At 42.9% G+C, this 21,014-nt stretch overlaps 1 protein-coding gene across 1 annotated transcript in view; it reads left to right on the top strand.

The window, feature by feature from the left end:
* The window catches only part of LOC135221662 (large ribosomal subunit protein eL21-like), a 71,546-nt gene extending 62,532 nt beyond the window's left edge, over window positions 1-9,014 (top strand). The window contains exons 2-4 of the mRNA XM_064259361.1: window positions 985-1,124; window positions 2,409-2,542; window positions 8,778-9,014. Coding sequence (XP_064115431.1) covers window positions 996-1,124; window positions 2,409-2,542; window positions 8,778-8,997 — 483 coding nt within the window. The 5' untranslated portion in view covers window positions 985-995 and the 3' untranslated portion in view covers window positions 8,998-9,014. The remainder of the gene's footprint in view (window positions 1-984; window positions 1,125-2,408; window positions 2,543-8,777) is intronic.
* Window positions 9,015-21,014: the final 12,000 nt, after the last annotated feature.

The following is a 21,014-nucleotide window of genomic DNA, read 5'->3' as shown; positions in this document are numbered from 1 at the left end:
GATTCATATACATACATCGAGCTACAATGTCCTTTAATATCTAATTCGCTCTACCTCGGAATTAATATATTTTCATATATGCTTAACCGAAGGGGAATTTTTTTCGCGCCCAAGTACAGGTAAATCTATTATCGAGAAAAAAATTCCCCTTCGGTTAAGCATATATGAAAATATATTAATTCCGAGGTAGAGCGAATTAGATATTAAAGGACATTGTAGCTCGATGTATGTATATGAATCACGGTAATGTGATATGACTTATGTAAAATGCTACGTGTTGTCAAAAGCGCTACTTAACTACCGGAGTCGAGGCGGGTTAATGTTGTCTCCAAACCAACGAATACTTCAGCGCGAGAAAGTATTTGAGGTGAGAGACGACATATACCTTTTAAGCCTCCCGCGGTTGGGTGGTACCGCTTCCACTGACGGTCCTGGATTTATAATGTACCTGCGTTCGCGCCCAAGTACAGGTAAATCTATTATCGAGAAAAAAATTCCCCTTCGGTTAAGCATATATGAAAATATATTAATTCCGAGGTAGAGCGAATTAGATATTAAAGGACATTGTAGCTCGATGTATATATATATATATATAATATATATATATATATAGATATATATATATATATATAGATATATATATATATATATATATATATATATATAAAAGTTTTTAAGTAAGGACAATTTTTATTTTTTTAGATATTAGGAATTAGGCATATGAGTTGAAGGAAAACATTTTATATGGATTGTACAAGGTGGCTTGGTGTTGGTCATTTTCAGCATGGTTGACTGCTTGCTTTAATTGAGAGTATTTCGCTGTATGAAAAGTGCAGTTCTGTATAGTATTTTTAGCTTTCAACCATAAAATAAATCGCCAGTACCCAAAGCATAAGTTTCATCCAGTTATAGATTCAGAATTTAATAAATTGACTGTTATCTAGTATTTCTATGCCTGACAAATTTGTTTTCCTCTTCCTGCAGATTTTGCCAAAATGACGAACCCAAAAGGTTTGCGCCGCGGTACGCGGAACATGTTCTCTCGTGGATACAAGAAGCGAGGAACTGAGCATCTCTCTACCTTCTTAAGGGTATATAAGGTCGGAGACATTGTTGACTTGAAGGTATGTTAAATTAATTTTCTTAATGTTTATGACTGGGAAAATATCGGAAGACAACTGAATGGTTGAAATCCCCACTAGCATGCCCTCTTGCCAAATAGCTATAGCTTAGAGAAGCACTCAAGACAAAGATGTAGCATGTGAAATTGAGGAAATTGTTAAAAACTTAATTGAGAAAGAAGATGCTAGGGCTGTACATTATCATCATGTAGAATCATCAGAATTTTAAAGTAGGGTTGTTTGTCATGAAAGAAGCTCCATAGACGCCAGAACTGTAATTGTGATCTAGGCTTGTCTCTCGTGGTTGGTTGTGCAACCCCCTTTAGGAAGTAAGTGAGGGATGTATGGACAGATGCTCCCTTTTTTCAGCATATATCTGGCAATAGTATAAAAAATATTTTTCAACTAACTTGACATTTAAAAAAAATCTCAAGGTGTTTAGGTATCTCAAAATAGAAAGTTCGCCCAGGTGATTGCATGCTTGTTTGTACAATTTTATTTATTAGCTTGCATTTGTAAGATATAGTTGGAATAATTTGTTACAATTAAGTAACCCCAAATTGGATGAAAGATGTAGGCTCCAAAGAAAAGTTGATTTAGGTAATGAACCCACTGTGGTGCCATTTCTCGAGTAGCCACTACGAAGCTGCTTATTGACAGGAAGCTGATAGTAAAGTTGTGTCCACTCAAACAAACATTAGCAAATTGCAGAATTATGAAAAGATGACGCCATAGCTTCTACCAGTTGGTATTTTTTGTGAAAGGCTATTAAATTGCTTATTAGTTGCCCCAGTCCCATGCAAGAAATCTGTCATATATTTAGTGAGAAATTTTTTGTATGTTTAAATTTCCATAAAGTAATGATTCCTTTTCATTCTATATGCACACAAACAAAGGTTACCTGAGGATGCATTTAGAAGAAATGGAAATATACAGAAAATCCGGGATGAATATGGAACAAACACCATCTGAGTGGTTAATTTGCCTTTACCATTGAGGTTTTAGGTTTAAGTAGGGCAGTTTCCTTATGCTTAAATTGACCAAAATGTCCTTTACTATGAACGACATAGTCAGGGGAGAAACCTCCAGTCACCCGTCTTGATGTTTTGGTTTGACAATAAGTAGTAGGCATTCAGTCAGGTGAATAAAAAGGTTCCTGTGCTTGGTATACAGTAATTGCTTGTTGTAGATATATTTAATTGCTTATGTGTATTGTAATACAAAATGATTTTGCCATAGTGATGTTACCCTGAAATTGGATTATAGTAATTTGATTTTTATTTTCAGGGTAATGGTGCTTTCCAAAAAGGTTTGGTACACAAGTGTTATCATGGTAAAACTGGACGAGTATTCAATGTTACCCAACACGCTGTCGGCGTCATTGTCAACAAAAGAGTAAAGGGAAAAATCCTGGCCAAGAGGTAAGATTTGGAGATGAGTAATACATTAAGGTTTGGAGATATAGGTAATACATAAAATTAGTTTTCTATTATGTAAGGCTCATTACTCATTTCAGTGGTTGTAGGTAATCATTTATCAGGCTTTATCTCCTGCAGCTTGATAAAGATGATGGGTGGGATATATCTAAGCCCTCACGCAGTCATATACTATGTATAATGATGGTTGGATTTAGTAATGGTTTCACATTGCCATGGACAGTGTTAAAAGTCCTGTTAATAAATAACTATTTGGGCTGAATCTTAATTACTGTTGAAGTTAGCATACGTCTCCACACCAATATGTGGTTGGCATTAAAAAAAAGGCACAGGATATTGGTACGGCAGTGAATTGCGCATGCATCAATTTCAGACTTCCTGCCCTACAAATAGCATAGTGTAGTGGGGTACGTCAGATTCTGTAGGTACAGCAGTTTGGTAATCATGCAGCAGTTGCCTTACACTGTTGCTAAGAGCTATAGGTACGGCACTAGAAGATCAGCGACAGTAGCATTAATAGTCGAACTGAATTATTTCGTTGAACATGTTCAATTCAAAATGTCAAAGTGAAGCACCATACTGTCATCACCAAAGCATCAAAACATTTTGACAGTAAATGGAAATATTAAAAATGACAATAATTCCTAAACATACTTAGATTTTGACTACCTACATGAAAAATAAAACTAATCTATCTGTGTACTTCATATTTTCTTTGAATCTCCTCTGAACCATGTAATACATCAGCAGTTTTCGTCGAAAAACAGATGTTTTCAGGTTTAGCGATCTGAAAAAGCAATAAACGTCTACGAAGAGTCAAACTTCCAGAAATTGTATATCCGTAGGTCAAAAACAATCGAATCGGCCCTGAAAAGAGCTCCGAAGAGGAGACTCAAAGAAGACTTGAAGCTTCTCTTCAGAGCTCTTTTCAGGGCCGATTCAATCGTTCGTGACCTACGGATGTACAATTTCTGGAAGTTTGACTCTTCATAGACGTCCATTGCCTTTTTCAGCTCGTTGAAAACTGATGTATTATTACAGGGTTTACGTTGTTAGGTCGTCATTTTCTTGCTGTCACTGATATGCGCCTGAGGCAGTAAACAAGGGTTCGCGCATGGGTAATTCACTGCCATACCAATATCTATCACAATCTGGGATACGGCTGCTGTACCAATATCCAGTTCGTGAAAAAAAAAAAATGATCGAATAGTTGCCTAGAAGACCAGTTCACCTGTTCTCCACCAAGTGTGTTTCGAATGTTTAAGCTCTGTCAGAATTTTCTTGCCACCATTGGGTATATAGCCACTTGTTGGTATTTCATGGCTTTTTTGCTGCTATCACAGTAGTCTACATACATTTATTTTTCCTCGAATGCCTCCACTGGAATCAAGGCTAAGAACGTCAGGGTCTGTATGAATGGTTACTGTGTTAGCATAATGGTAATTTTTTAGGGGGGAGACACTGTTTATGCTTGTTGCTATGGTTTTAAGTGTGGACACACTGGTTATGCTTGTTGCTATGGTTTTAAGTGTGGACACTGGTTATGCTTGTTGCTATGGTTTTAAGTGTGAGGACACTTGTTTATGCTTGCTGATATGTTTTAAGTTTGATCTTCAGAGTAGATGTGCGGAAGCAGGGTTTTTTGAAGGACTTTCTGCTCATGTTTGTTATTGTAGGAGGAGAAGGGAAGCAGTTATTTAAGTTACGTTATCAACTAGTCATTTCTCTAGCTGTACCGTCCGCTCCTCTTTCAGTTCAGGAGAAGCATATTGAGAATTTAGAACATGATGTGAACTTTTATTTTGGTCACTAAAGATTTGTTTGAAATGGCTCGGGAACCGCTCCAGGTTCCCCCATTCCGCGATCATTATCACACTCCCATATAAGAGGTACGGTGTCATTTCTCTTGGCAGTCTGTACCCTGACCGTAGGACTGCCCTGCAACAGTTGGATTCTGAGGAAGAAGTCTGCTGGCGGGAACCTGCTTCTTTCATAGTCTCGTAAAATGCGTTAGCTGAAAGATTGTTTTGGTAAATGATAACCTTTACTACATATGCAACTTCTGCTGTCCTCACCTTCTAGTTTAGCTGAAAGATTGTTTTGGTAAATGATAACCTTTACTACATATGCAACTTCTGCTGTCCTCACCTTCTAGTTTAGCTGAAAGATTGTTTTGGTAAATGATAACCTTTACTACATATGCAACTTCTGCTGTCCTCACCTTCTAGTTTAGCTGAAAGATTGTTTTGGTAAATGATAACCTTTACTACATATGCAACTTCCGCTGTCCTCACCTTCTAGTATCAGATTGTTATTGCTGATGTGACTAATTAAATAGGTGTAGACAGTTTTATATAAGAATTAATGTCTGTTTCTAGTTTTACTTGTTCTGATGTTATATTAACTCATCAGTTGTTTAACCAATATCTTCATCTTTTACCCATTCTAAATCCCTGTCTGCTAGCCTATTCCCTTTTCTTCAGTTATTGACAAATCTCTTACTACTTACCTAACCGATGATAGTTACATTATATTATGTTCTCTGAAGGGGTTAGTGCTGACAGTCCACTTCATGCAGTGCACTGTAGGCATTATTTAAGGTTCTTTGCAGTATACCTTCAGCCCCCAGCTGCTACCCCTTTCATTCTTTTTACTGTACCTCCTTTCATATTCTCTTTCTGCCTTCTTACTTTCCACCCTCTCCTAACAATTGGTTCATATTGCAATTGCGAGGCTTTCTTCGTATTACACCTGTTTCCGTTTCAGTGCTGAATGACCTCATTGATGCCAGTGTTTGGCTTTTGGCCTAAGTTATATATTTAGTTCAGTATATTCTGTTGTGTCCAGGCTAGAGATTATATGAGCTAACATAGCTTTTTAAGGATGTCATATGGAAATGCTCCTAAGTCTGTTGACTTGCCTTTGGAAGAAGCAAGAGGGTCATTGCAACCCCTTCCCATCTCCCAACTTTCCCATTTTCTTGGCACCTTGTTTTCTTTCACTTAGATGATCCACTTCGACTGCATTTTCCTGTCTACCTTTCATTGCATCATAGGTGCAATATAGTAGGTGCTCTGTTGCTGCCAGGTGTTGCTCAGAAACAGCTGTCTCCTCCTGTCACCCTCTGGCAGAAGAAATGTTTGAATCTGAAGATCTTCCTTTTTTAATGACCATATGCTGGAGTACTGTGTTGAGCTGTATCCTCATTTAGAAAGAGACCACATGGAGAATTGGTCTTTGTGAGTAATTTGGAACCCTTTTAGCATTTATAGAAAGAGAACCCAAGCTTTCTCCTTCAATTAGGTCACGTTTTGTAAGTTTTCTCATTCTTGGCTGCATACAATTCCCTTTAGGTCTGCCGCTGGTGTTTTTTGTAGGAAGTTGCGGGCTGATTTGGTTCTCAGTTTAGATTGTTGAAATGTTTATTTTTAATTGAACTGTTGCTCTGTGTGTGTGTGTTTTTTTTAGAGAGGTTGATGTTCCAGCTTAGGGAGGTTTTGACTCCAGCTTGGGAAGTTTGTGGAGCCAGCATTAAGATTTTTTTGTCACCAGTGGGAGGTTTACCTAGGAAGTGATAATTTTTAACTGGTTCCTGGTGCTACAGGCTAATATTCTCATGCTTTTACTAACCCTGTTTGGAAGAAATGAGAACACTTATGTTCCTATCTGTAGTAAAGGCTTATGCTACACCGGTTAAGGTAGTAAGGGAGTGTATATTGGTGCAAGTCTTATGTTATACCTTTTTTTTTTTTGGTGGGGGGGGGGGGAGATTTCAGCCCTCAAATTCTGGTAGATGGTCAATTGCAAGCCTAGCATGTTTGGAGAGACGTATCCAGCAGAAGTCTCATTAGGTAAGAGGTTGTAAATTAGAAAGAAATGGAGGAGGCAGTTATCCACTGGGATTTTACCTCTTGAATACTTTTTCCTTGCTCCATTAGCAACTGGAGATATGTGACCATTGTTGGACACATTGAGACAATGACTTTACATGTCTGTCCCCATGCCTCTTGTTTTTCCATCATGGATTTAGTGATTTTCCAAAATAATGATCAGATGTTTTGTTTTGGATGTGCAGGACACATTTTTCTCATAACATTACATCCTCAATCAACCAAGTTCCTTGGAGGTATATTGACAGAGGAGGTAGTGCTGTTGAAGGCGCTTTGTTTGGGCTTGTGTACAACACCTCTACAAGTGTCTAAGGGGAATTTGTTGCCCATCAGTGGATGGGGTCAATTTTTATTAGCAAGACATCTTTTCCTCTAAGTCAGCTAGTTCAAGTTGGCCATCTCTCGACAGTATGCCAAAGGCCAAGGATCTGTTGCTTCACCTTGCTTAATCTCTGTGCAATATGATTTTTAATTAATTTCCTAACTCCTCATTCTTATCTAGTGAAGTGGGTATGATATTTGAATTTACAGGCTTGTCTGTCAGAAGATGAATAGACACTTGCCTTCTTGTAAGTGATCCAGGACCATCATTGTCACCAAGTTCTGTTGGAGGGATGCTGGAACCAAGAGTTGACCATTATAGTCTTTAACCTAAGTCTGAGGTCTCCCCCCCACCCCCCACCCCCGCCCCCCCTCCACCCCATCTGTCTTGTAACACTGAACAAGAATTTTTTATTAGTGGCGTTATACTTAATTCAACGTAGAAGGGTCAACACTACACCTGGTAAAGCTTACTAGATGTCAGGGTAGTGAAAAGACCATTGAAGATGCCCAGCAGCTTTATCCCTGGTCAGCTCAAAGTCATAGTGGAAAGATTGCTTTTTTAAAATGAACAGGATTAATTGACAATCATTCTATGGCAGGATTGTATTCTTGGAGATTGGGGATTCAGAAGAACAAAACTACCTGTGGAGTGGCCATTACATTGCATTTTCGTCAATTGCTGTGGGATTAGAGGAGCACTCAAATGTAAACTTATTAGCTTGGAGATGAATAGGAACAACTAGTCGATTACTACTTCTTTGAGGGCCCTCACTCTTGAACAGTGGATGTCTCTCTCTCTTAAGTTTTGCCTGATTGAGACTCAGGCCTTTCTCCCTCTATCTACTCTTAAGAAGTATTGAGCAAATCTCATGTTCAAGAATTGCTCTGTGAACCCTAGTAGCCTCAGCAAATGAATTTTGAACTTTCTAGCTCTCTTGGTATACGTATGTATCTTGTACTCTTCGGTTAAGGGGAAATCCATTCAGACTAAAGAATTTCATGTGCTTTATTTTGGGGAGCATGAAGGTACATATGTTATACAAGAGTGGTGTACCTTTATATCGTAAAGATATTTTATTTTTAGTGACTCATTTTATAGGGGTTTTGGATCCAGGCACGGGTTCCCTCATGGCAGTTTTAGTTATCTGCACTACCCACCATCCTCTTCTCAATGTGGGAATTAGCTAGATTTGGATTCTTCCTGTTAAAACCCCACTCAGCTTCCTCACTACTAAGTGGGCTGTCAACGAGAATTTTGACAAGAGCTTAAACATTCGGAGCACTTGGTGGAGAATAGGTGAACTAGATAATCATCCAGGCAGTGATTTGATCTTTGGTTTGAATGCCGACTTGCCCATCGGCGTGGAGATGTACGCTAATTTTAACACTAGGTAAGAAGCCAAATAATAAATTTTATCATGAAAATTTATGTTTTTTTTTCGCACTTCAGCTTCAAATAGAATGATAAATAGGACAGCTAGTAGCAAAAAAAGTCTGAAGTAGACATCTGTATTCAGGACCAAGAGTTTTATTTTTCATCCCTTCCATCAAGTTGAAAGGTGTTGATTGGTCAACGAACTTTGTCCGATGTAACGTCAGAAGCGGAGAAACAGCGAGAAAAGTCAGAACTTTGCCGCGGTTTCTCCGCTTCTGACGTCACATTGAACAAGTTCGTCAAGCAAAGCTTTATAGTTTTCAAATACTATATTTGTTCATTATATATGTATTGCCAATTAGGGAGAACCTTCTGATTGTTTTTAGAATTGTTTTTAGAATTTGATGAACCACAGTGATTAATGTCTGTGTATTATGGGATGGCTGCAGAAATACTTGGCAAACATTAGACACCCATTGCTCTTAGAAGAAAATTTCATCACCTGTAATCCTATTAATGAAAATTCTAGCAAGATAATGTTTCTTTTATTCTTCTAGTTACTTAGACTTATTTTGCTATATGAAACATTAGATCATGGTTATAGTACATTGGCTGCTTTCTTTTTGTTCAGATTGAACGTCCGTGTCGAGCACATTAAGCCCTCCAGATGCCAGGAAGACTTCAAGAAGAGGGTAAAGGAGAATGATCGCGTCAGGATTGAGGCTAAGGCAAAGGGCATCAGAGTTGCTCTGAAGAGGCAGCCAGCTGAACCTCGTCCAGCTCACAAAGTCAACATTTCTAATAATAAGCCAGAATTCTTGACGCCTCTTCCATATGAATTCATTGCTTAAATAAAATGATAGTAGAAGTTGTCTTTCAAATTCATAACCTTAAGCCTGCAGTGTGTGTAACGTACTTGTTTCAGTCATTATTAATATTCTTTTCTATTCACACAGACTGAAGATTAGTTCTTTCCGCTTCTGTAATTTTTCTTAGTCACGTTAGGTTATGTTTTCATTCAACCCAAGATCTTTTACCTTAATGTGAATTTTGTATGTTGTAAGAGTACATTTTTTATTGGTGTTATGGAGGGATACCTTTTCAAGAAGAAAGAACTTTAACAACTTTGTACAAGTTTTAGTGAGGAAAATTTAAAAGAAGCAGTACTACACCTATAACACAGTTATGCAGGAACATTGGAAGCAGCTATGCAGACCCAAAAGTTTGTTTTGTGTGGAGCGTACCCAGGCGTGCACAAGGATGTTGAAAACTTAAAGCATGACCAACCAACCCAACCTTGCATACATTTCTCGGCCATTCCATTGAGGAGTGAGAGGTGTATTTCTGGTGATAGACGCTCTCTCGACGTGGTTTTAAAGTCGCGTAAAGCCGTTGGTCCCATTGTTGAATAACCACTGGTTCCATGGAACGTAAAAACACCAAAGAAACAAACAACCTTGTATAATAAGAATTTTCTCAAAGCTTTCAACTAGAAAAGTGAAGTGAACGGTTTTATGTTCTCTATATGGTACTTGTCATCTGATTAGTCTGTGAAATCTAGTGGTGAGTAATTTTGTTCTCTTACAATTTATGCATTGTATTGTATTTTAAATTAAGGTCCCAGTAACAAATGCTAGTACCAGCTCTTTATCTTTGGCTTGAATTTCATATTCTATGTCCATTACAGTACCCAGTATGTGGCCATTGTTGTCAGTTCACCTCAAGGGGTACACTCTAGGTCTAGGTATTACTTCCATTGAGGAGCGAGAAAAGTGTATTTCTGGTGATAGAAGTTCACTCTCGATGTGGTTCGGAAGTCACGTAAAGCCGTTGGTTCCGTTACTGAATAACCACTGGTTCCGTGCAACGTAAAAGCACCATACAAGCAAACAAACAATCTGGCTGCAACCCCTTTCATTCCTTTTACTTTACCTCAGTTCATATTTCTTCCGATCTGATATGCATCCTCTTAACCGTTTATTCTTGATTTTCCTTCATAGGTCCCAGCACTTGGCCTTGGTCTTAAAAACTATATTCCATTCCATTCCAAAACAGTGTATGGGGTTAACTTCACTTGTACATTCCAAGTCAAGCTCACATTGGTTTTTAGGCCTGTTACGACATGCACAAGTTTATCCAGAGAAATTTCGTGGACATCCATTTTCATTATATATATAATAACTTCTCCGACAGTTTGTTGCCTGATACGCCTTCTATCAGAGGCATCATCCTCCTCCAAACCTTCCTTCACTTTATCTTTCCATCTCATTTTCTGTCTCACTCTCGATCTTCCTCCAACAGGTTCCTCCCAACCCCTCTTCACTCTCCTCGTCATCCATCTCAATTGTGACTTAATATATTTGTAATCATTACAAAGCCTACTTGCCTTCTTATTTCATCATTTTCCAATTTCAAGCAGCACCGCCTCAGTGCTGTGGTTAGTATGGTGTTGGCATCCAACCTTGCTGGTCGTGAGTTAGATTCTCGGCCATTCCATTGAGGAGTGAGAGATTTGTATTTCTGTTAATAGAAGTTCACTCTCGACACTGGTCCTATCACTGTGTTATATATCTTGACTAGTTTGATTGGTATTTTCTTATCTCACCACTCCAACTACCTCTCCATTTCCCCCATGCAGCTTTTATCCTACCGTCAACTTCAGCCTCACATCCTCCCTCTTGGCTTGAAGTAGATCCTAAGTATTTAAACTTTGCCTGTTTTATAATCGAGCCCCTTCCTTCTTGTATTATTATTCTGTCTTGTCTTCACTGCTGGCTTATTTACATTCACCTTTAAGCCACCCCTCTCACTATGAAGATGGCATCCACCGTCCCTCTTCCTCTGTTGATTCCATACTGCTGTTTCCCGATCTTTACATTCTCTCTTAATCTCTCATCCTGTACTCTTTCTAAAACTTTCAATCCATGCTCTGAATTTAATTCCCCTGTAGTTATCACAATCCATGAAATCTCCCCCTTTTTTGTATATATATATATATATATTATATATATATATATATATATATATATATATATATATATATATATATATGTATGTATGTATGTATATGTATATACATACTTACTATTATTTTATAAATTAGTCACAAAACTAGAAATGGAAATGACAATATTATTCTCCCCTGACTCGTCCTGAAGTGTTTTGGGATGATTAAGCTCCTGCAATATATATGACCAGTAATATCCCAATTTATGATAGTCACGTGCATCTGATCTATCCATTAATTTAATTTGAACTCTACTGGCAAAATCCGTCAAATGTAATTAGGAACAAACATTTTGAGCCATTTTGTGGAAGCAGTAAAAAGGCCCCCACCCCCTCCCCCAATAAAAACTGGGTACGGGCCTGTCATAAATCACAGCTATTGGCCTAAATTCTATATTCCATTCCATGTAAAAAGTAACTCGTATTATTAACCACAAGATGCTCCGCCCAGTATACGGTGAAAAGAAAAAATATATATCAAATGCTGTCTTGGACTTGTTGCGAATATGGCGAAGACAGAACGAGCTCCATTTCGAGGAGAAATTGAACTTCACATAGGAAATTCCCGGTGAGGGGTTAATGCCAAACTGATACGGTGGTGCACTGTAGGTATTACTTAACGTTCTTTGCAGCGTGCCTGCGACCCCTAGCTTTAACCCCATTTGTTCCCGTTACTGTAGGCCTACCTCCTTGCTTATTCTCTTCCATCTAACAATTGATTCATAGTGCAACTGCGAGGTATTCGTTTTCTTACACCTTTCAAACTTTTATTGTCAATTTCCGTTTCAGCGCTGGATGACCTCTGGTCCCAGTGCTTGACCTTTGGCCGAAAATCTACATTCAATTCAATTCACGTTGGAAAAAAACGTCAACGTTAAAACGTGTAGGTTTTAATGTAAGGTCACGTTAAATGGGTGATTCGTATAAATTCCTAGTGGGCGAATAAAACCGTATTACTTCAAATTATCATTGTGCATCATATTGAGAGATTAAAGCATTTCACCTTGGATACTGCTTGAAAACATTACCTCATTGAAAGTAATAACTTAAAAGTGTTCCTTGGACCAAAGATGTCGAGTTGACTTCGCACCTCCTGGCAGGGCATATATTTTGACTGAGTATTTTGGGTAAATAACAAGTGGGTTACTTTATTCTGTAATAGCTACACTGACAGAATGTAAGGTGTATTATACGTATCACTTTTAAGACTGTGTTTAGACTGCATATCAGTTAATATAGTAACGTCTTTCATTCCTTTTAATTATTGGCAAAATCATATACTGTATACTCTTTTGGGTGGATCTTTTTGATAATAGATGGTTATAGGAAACTAATTAAATATATGAACTATTCTGTAAATAATATTTTTGAAGTTGCTAAAATGAAGTCTCCTATAGAACATTTCAGCATTCTTTATTGCGTCATTTTAGTCATTATGCTCAAGTTCAAAAGGGATAGGTAATACAGTATGTAAAGGGATTATCAACAAGTATGACATATTTCTATGAAAACTAATATTGTTGTGTTTATTTATAATTTTTAAATTGTGATTTATTCGAAAGTGAGAGCTTTCTGCAAACTTTTCCAAAGAACTGCATTTTTCTGTTGTCATTGACTTAACTCGAGCAAGGGATTTGCTCTTTGGTCCTAGGATGGCAGCGTTTCCGGATTTCCCAGCCACCAAGTTCAAACTTCAACTTCAAGAGATGGCCTATTTACCAGTTGGTACCCACTACCCAGGCCAGAAATGTAGATTTATGTGTTCTCAGTATTTACGGTACTTGTGCATTTTGAACAAGATATCAAGTGATTCAACTGAATACAACAAACCGCAAATGATTCGGCCTTTACTTATGAATTTAACTGTAAGTCTGACAGCGCCAGCATTCTAGGTAACCTACCTAATGTGTTCATAAAGCATGGAGGTCATTTACCTAATACCCTAGGCCTAGGGCTTGGCACCTCACCGGGTGCACCGTAGGAATTACTTTGGTATTTCTACAGAAACAATCCGTGGTGGCCTAGACTGGCAGTTGACGTTTTCCTACTTTATTTTATTTACTGAACAAGAATTTCAAGTAATATTTATTTGGACGACTGTAATTAACCCCCAGGGGCCAGTACTAAACATGGCGAAATACATTGGACGCCCCAGTCCCTAGTGGATGTCTTGTCCTCGGTTACGTTCCTTGCAGTCCGTGTGGAACTAGCCGCCGCATATAGGTACCATAGATCTACCATTACTTTGCAGTGTTCCCTTCTCCGCTCGCTGCAACACCTTTTATTCCTTTTACTGTACCTCCATTCATACACCTTTCAGACCTTTCTACTCAATTTCCATTCCACCCAGAATGACCTCATAGGTTAGCGCTTGGCCCTTGCACTAAACTCTATACTATTCCATTCCATTCATACCCTAGGATACTCGAAATAATAGCCAAGCTGAGAAAGTAGTGCCAGTTTAAATGAGGACCACATTAATGTACTCTGAATGACAGACAAGGGGTTTACCTACGTGCATACCTATAGGTTTCTTGAGGTCATGTCAGGTTGATTAGGTTTGGCCTAGGCTGATAAAGAGCCTAGTGTAATGTGTATGTAGGTATGTATGATTATTTTATAGCCTAGGGTAAACAATCACGGGCGATCCGTCGTCATCACGCTGGCCGGGTCTTATTCACTGTATATAATTGGTGAAACAAGAATACAATTAAAACTTGAGCATACCATTCAAAAGATTGAAGTTTCGTCAACATAATGTAATATATGAAAGCCCCATACAAACTAAAATAAGCATGTGACGCTCTTCGTAAAATATGTTTTCAAGGCAATTTTGAAATCCAGTATGGCGGCTATGATCAGGCAGGCCGGTCTACCCACGGAAAACCCATCCACCATCTTTCCCAGCCTTCCCAGCACTCATTCGAACAGTGTTAGCGTATATATGTAACGTTTATTGATCTTACTCAAGATTGCAGTTGTAATCAGCACCAATGAAACATTTTGTTGCCCTATATTACGTGAAAAGTAGGAAACACTTTTTTATTCCCGGGGTCCATGTGTAAGAGGTTGACAAAGAGGGCAGGTTTAGAAGTGTACTGATTTTTATTACACAGTCCAGGGGAAAATATAGGATATACAGCATGCGGATCGGAAATGTTGGGTTACCCGACCCGCGAGAGAGTAAAAGCTGGGACGGTCGGCGAGGACCGCGATTTGTGTTTCTTGAGAGACATAAAAATTACAAAATATAAAAGTACAACAATATGGTTGGTTATATAAGCTTTTATTACCACCTTGACGGAAAGCCCGCCTGAATTATGCTTTCTCAGGGGGAAGTCGAAGAACAACCGCGAATGGATGAATTTATGTATACATTGAGAAAATTCATGAATAAGCGTTGTCCTTGACAAAACAATACTCCCCCCTAAGGAACCAATAATTAGGAGTATGATTGTTGGCTGACTTTCTTTGTTGTACTTCGGGTAAGTCACTCGCGGGAAGAAGCGAGCTGGACGGCGGAGGCGCCCCCTGGTTTGTGCGTGATATTAGTTGTTGTGGTAGCATCCTCGGGGTTTTCCTCCGGGGCGACGGGATGCCTCCCCTGAGGTTGCAATTCCCTTCGGGGGCGGGTTCATCGACCGTCTTTCGAGGGTGGGCCGCGGCTACGGAGCTAGGAGGGTTTTGGCGATCGAAGGAGTCGCTTTTTTTCCGAGGAAGATTGAGGCGCCCGCCTGTGGAATCCGCTGTCTGCGCGTCCTCGTCCATGGAATGAACAGGCTGGTTTCAGGCGATCCGATTGTGACCCAGTCCTTCGCGACCGTTGATTGGATAAGAGGAATATGCCTTGTTCAGTGCGTCGTTAAGGGACGCGGAAGGGACCGCGGTAGGGTCTCGGTTTAGAGGCGGGCGGCGGGCGTACGTCCACTGACGAAAGACGTAGCCGTTGCACTGATTGATAGGGCCTTCGGGAGGAAACGTTTGGTTCATGTCGGAGAAGGTTTTGACGCAGGGGCGTGAACTTCCCGGCGGATTCCCGAAGACCTTGGCGATGGAGACGTCAGCTGTCGATGGCGGGAATTGGATCGGGCAAGAACTCGCCAGGGACTGTTAATGGCTCCCCGTAATACCTTTCACCGCGGGTGATGCTTCGCCGTTTGCCCGCGGGGCCGGCAGTCCTCGAGACCGAGGAGGACCCACGGTTAGTTGGGCTCTTCCCAATTTTCGTCCGGTTGCCAGCGCCGCATCAGGGAAGCCACTTGACTCGGAACGGTGGACTCTCCTCCACCATGCCGTTAGCTGCTGGGTTGTAGGCGGGGTGGTGGCATGTAGCGACGGTTCCCATTAAGGCGGGCCAGGCAGTCCACCAACTCCGACAGGAAAAACTGGTCCGCGGTCTGTTCGTGGATTTGCGTCTGGCCACTCCGAAAATCGACTTGATCCAGCTGGCGAGGAAGTATGCTTCGGCCAACATAGAACATTTATTCGTGGGTACGCCTCCGACATCGCGATTGCCTCGGGGCCATCTGGATGGAGCGATCGATTTACCGTCAGGAGGTACCTGGCGCTTCCGACGGGGGCAGGGGGCCAAACGACGTCTATGTGGATTGTTGCCTGAATCTTCGTTTATTCGGCTGCGGAAATTTCCCCAACGCCTGGACTCCGTTGTGCCGTACTGATTTTGCTAGTTTATTGGCCAAGGCAACGCAGGTCCTGGCCCCACCTCGAGGGAGTCCTTTGCCGAATTCCACATGCCAGACGAATTTTCGGTCCGTCAGGAGGCGCACCGTCCGTTCCGGCCCGAGGGGTGCGAGCAGTCCGTTTGTATGACGTCGAACACGGTCTTTCCTTCGGGAGGCTAGGGTATCAGCAGGGCGCGGGGCGGCCCGTGCTGATGTCGCAGAGGGCGCGTCATGCCTTGCAGGGTCCGAAAGGCACGTTCTTACCCACTTTGGGAGCGGCGGTGATAGCAGTGCGGTATTGCGGTCAGGTTTACCGGGTCGGCAAGCCACCTGTTCCCGGCGGGCGAGGTTCTTCGTTAGTGCGACCCCGAGCACGCACGGGTGTTGATTTCTATTCCTACGATAGGGCGTCTGCCACGGGGTTCTTTTCCAGCCAGGCACGTACTGGATGGTGCAACCGAACTCTGCGATGGACTGCTAGGTGCCACTTCTTTGTTGTCTCGACTTGACCAAAAAGGGGGCCGGGTTTTTTTTTTTCGGCCCGCCTTGGTGAAGGCGTGTACCAAAGGGAGGTGGTCCGTTTTCCCATGGATCGTTAAAGGGGGAGCCCTCGAGGACGGTAGCGGAAATGTCGCACTGCTTGGTACACTAGCCAGGAGTTCGCGGTCCTAATATTCGTAACTTTGCATGTACCTCGTCTCGGCGGCTGATAGTTTTTTGCTGTAGAAAGCGCGAGTGGCTGGGGCTCGACCCTGGACCACCTTGCTCAGGGAGGACAGCCCCTCAGGCGACGTTGCCTGGCGGTGCAGGTGGGTGAGGCAGGTAAAGGTGCAGCAGGGTCTTGGCGTGGCCATAACATGTCGCCGCTCTTGGCGAGGGCCCTCTTCGGTCTCGCTTGAAAGTTCCTTCTTGTTCGGCCTCCCTACGTTTAGGGGCCTTTCTTCGGATTTCCCTTTTCAAGGAACCTTGTGTTAGGAGAGGAAGGACATGGTGCGGGCGCGGAGGGGAATGAATCCGGCGGTAGTAATTGACCATTCCGATGAACTTCCCTGCAGGGACTTGGCCACCGTGGTTGGGCTGTTTGGGAACTTTCTGCACCACGGCCGTACCTTTCTAGGGCCATGGGGTGCGCACCGCCCGATCGCGGCGAGTCTCGTGTCCGGGAAAAGTCCACCGTTTCTCGGCGCCGAAATGGTGCAATTTTGTCGAAAACGGAACGACCAGCCCGTTTTCCTGCAGGCCGCTTTCATGGAGACCGCTCGGACGTGATGTTAGGTTGCTTCCTCCAAGGACCTGGAAAAAATCAAGATATTCGTCGACGTAGCAGACGCAGGAAGGCCAGGCGTCCCCAGGATGCTGTCCATTCAGGCGCTGGAAAGGTAGGCCCCTGGCCATTCCTCAGGTCCGCAAGGTTGAGTAAGTGGAAAACACGGAAGGAGCCCAAAAGGCGTCGATGATGGCAGTCTTTGGGGACATCCTCGGGGCTGCACTGGAAACCTGGAAATAGGATTTTTAAGAGGTCCATTTTTGTGGAGACCTTCGCCCCATGAAGGGCCCCACCTGTCAAATCCTGCATGTTTGGCAAGGGGTATTGGTCGGGGATTTTTGTAACGAGGTTGAGTCTTTCCTGTAGTCTCCGCAGCAGGGCCTCCCAGGTGCCGTCAGGTTTCTGTACCATGGTAGCGTAGGGGCGGACGCCCAAGGCTCGATGCTTTTCTTAGCAGAATATGCCCAATCCAGTTCCATCGTCCGGAGAACGCCTGCTTCCGCCTTACCTTGGAGGCGGCCTGGAGGGAAGTCGTTCGGCAACTTCGCGTGTGTCGGGGGGGCCTTGTGGTGGCTATGGGTCGTGCGAATAATCCCGTGCTTGGGGCGGCGGTCCCTGCCCGCCTGACGAAGTTCCGGTGGTGTTGGAAGGACTTCGGGGGAACTCCACTGCAGGAGGGATTGCCGTTATTTGTTTCTGGGTGGGGGCGATGGTTACCAAATTGTTAGGGGCCCCGGGCCCGGCTGCATTGCTAGTGGAAGGGAAAGGGCATAGTCCCCGCTGTCGAGGAGGCGTTTGCGGACCCACGTCCACCAGACGGAGGCACGTTTTCTGCGCCACGGAAATTCTGCCCCCAGTTAGCGGGATACCTGACGGTCCGCGATTGTGAATTCCCAAGACGTAGTTTCGCCCCAAGATGGATTACTCATCGAGGGGCTTCGTGCCGTAGGAACGGATGGGGGTCCCGTTTTGCGGGCGACGAGGGAGGTTGATTTTGTCGGCTCCGGGCTAGGCTACGGTCTTTTTTTCCTGACGGCGGGAAGGAATATCGACGTGCATTGCCCCCGTATCTACCAAATTTAGGCCTCCGGGCCGGAAGATCGCCGTCGGCGGACGTTAGAAACCCTACGGTGGTGTGGTTCCTCCGACGCGGCCCGTTGCCCACGGGCGGCCTTTGGTTTTCTCGGTTTTGTTTTGCCGATCGTTCGTTTTTTGACTGTTATGGAAGGTATTGCAAGGGCTTTATTCGCACCTCCTGGAGACGAATTCTCCCGAACCTCCGGTGGGGAAAGCGGGCACAGGAGTTTTATTCACCTCGCTTGCGTGTGGGCGAGGACTTATCCTTGGGATACGGCGCCAATCTCGTTTGCGTTATGGGTTCGTCGTCCGTCTTTTCTTCTTTACTGCAGGAGGGCCAGGGACCGGAGGATCGGGGGGGGCGGCGGCGAGCTTCGCGGCATTGTTGGTGACAACGTCAGCTTCTTTGTGCCTTTTCTAGTAAGGTTCGTCGGCTCCTTCTAGGATGATACGCGTCGGGTCAGCTGCTTTTCGGACGTTCCGGCTGCGAGACTTGCCGCAGGAAATACTTTCGCGGCATCAGGCCTGAAATCTCTGTGTGTTTTTTACCTTTTTTACCTTGTTTTTCCGGTCAGGGCCTAATTTCGGGTGCAGACGGACGAGGCCCAGGGCCCATCACAGTATAGTCCCAGGCATTTCTTGGGGATTGTCGGCAGCCCGCGCATTAATAAAAAAAAAAAAAAAACGGGAGTTTCGCGACTAAGTCAGAGGGGCGGGCGGGCCCGGCCCTTTTCCAGCGATAGGCACGGAATAGGGCTGTCAAGAGCCTTTCTTTTATCTCGATCGAGCGTGACAAAAGTCCGATTTCCGTGCTCGACCGGTCAGCCAGTTAGATCATTTCGGCGAGCACCGTCATGTCCAGGGAGAAGGCCAGCTGCGACCGAGGAGGTCAGCCGCTAGCAGCACTTTGTTTGGTGAGCCCCCGGCGATCCGGTAATTGCCCTTCCGGCTCGGAAGAACCCAGGAAAGCAACGGGTCAGCCGATTGTGAAGGGGGGCAATTGACAGCTTTGAGCAGGCCGCATGTTGTCAGAGGGGTCCGTCCTGGGCTGGGGGCAGGGGGCCCGGCCCGGGATTTCCCGCGAGGTTTCCCGCGAAAGGTTACTGGTTTGCAGCCCATTGTCCTCTCTACCCAAAAACGGTCGACAGAGTCGTGAATGGCGGGAGGCCAAACCGTTTTGAGTGAAACCGCCTGAAACACCACCTTGGGCAGGTTATGCCGTTATTTAGTCCGCGTTAGAGGACGTTGGTTGTTTTTTCCACGGTAGGAGCTTTCTTCAGAGATCTATTACTGAGGCGCCGGTATATGAGTCCGTTAAAGATCTCGGGGTGTGAAGGTGAGACGGCGGTAGTGAGTTCCCTTAAGATGGGCTGAGCCAAAACCGCTTGGGTCACCGGTCCAAAACCCCGGGCGAGGTCACCAGTTTTGTAAGAGGTTGACCAAAGAGGCAGGTAGAAGCTTGTACTGGATTTTTTATTTAACAGTCCAGGGAAAATAATAGTATTACAGCATGCGGACGGAAAATGTGCGGTTCACCGACCCGCGAGAGAGTAAAAGTGGGTCGGCGAGACCCAGATTGTGTTTCTTGAGCGAGACATTTAAAAATACCAAAAATATAAACAGTACACAATATGTGGTTATATTAAGCCTTTATTAACACTGACGGAAAGGCCCGCTGAATTGCTTTCTCAGGGGGAAGTCGACGCAACAACTGCGAATGCATGAATTAAGTGTACAGAGAAAATTCTATGAATTAAAGGCGTTGTCCTTATACACATGGTTTGAACTTGAATTCATTTTCTTTACCTTGTAATTCGGCGTGGTTTGTATCCTTTACTGCCATAAACCACATTTGAAACTCCACAGCTGCTTATTTTGATTGTAATTATACATGTTTTCGGTCTTGATTCACTCTACAGTTTGCCACTTGAACCACGTTGCTGTTCCTGGTTCCTAAAGTACTCACTCCACAAAACCATTTACGGAGCAGGAGACAACAACACTGGAATATGAGGAGATGCAAAGCTTCTTATTCCCTTAATTGTTTACTTTACTCATTATTTAGTTTCTTTACTTCAAAATGTTTATTTAATTCATGTCCATTATCCCTTTTTTGCAACCAAATTAACCACGAAAAATTACAAATATTTCGGATGTATACTTACGAGTAGATGACGCGAGAAAAAAAAAAAAAAAAAAAAAAAACTCTATCATTGCCAATCTAGTGGAGCGTCACACATACACCAATGCGTTTACAAAATGTTTCCACGAATTCTAGTTGTCATAGTAATGCAGTCATGATAAAATTGCTGTAATATGTATATATACTACAAATAGATACGCTAATTTCACTTACTTCCCTGGTTTTGTGTAAGTCTTATACCCAGTTTGGAGGGTAAACACGTACTAATTGACAGCACTTGTAAATTTATTTGTACCTATCCGCGGCGGCCCAGAGTATGGCAGTTGCGGTTTTTCTATGCAGTTTTACCTCCTGAACAAGAATTTTAAGTAATATTTATTCGGACGACTGTAATTAACCCCCAGGGGCCAGTACTAAAGGTAATATTTCAGAAGCACTCCGCACTGGATATTGAAATAAATAATCACCTACATGGAAAGAGCATGTGAAAAGCAATATAAAAAGTATAGTCATTATATAAGAGATTGAACGTGGTGGAATTAAATGAGCTTGATAAGTTTTTACCTCTAAGTTTTCCAAAGTCGGGAGAGGTGTTTCCTCTATGTTAATGTTTACTTTTAATGAGCCCTCTAACTTCTTACGCAAAAACAAAAGCAGTTCCAGTTACTCATTATTGGCTGAGAGGTGTGACAT

The sequence above is a fragment of the Macrobrachium nipponense genome, chromosome 3 (assembly GCF_015104395.2).
Source record: "Macrobrachium nipponense isolate FS-2020 chromosome 3, ASM1510439v2, whole genome shotgun sequence".
Taxonomy (NCBI): domain Eukaryota; kingdom Metazoa; phylum Arthropoda; class Malacostraca; order Decapoda; family Palaemonidae; genus Macrobrachium; species Macrobrachium nipponense.
Note: the sequence above shows the minus strand (reverse complement) of the source record. Positions and strands in the feature narration are given on the sequence as shown.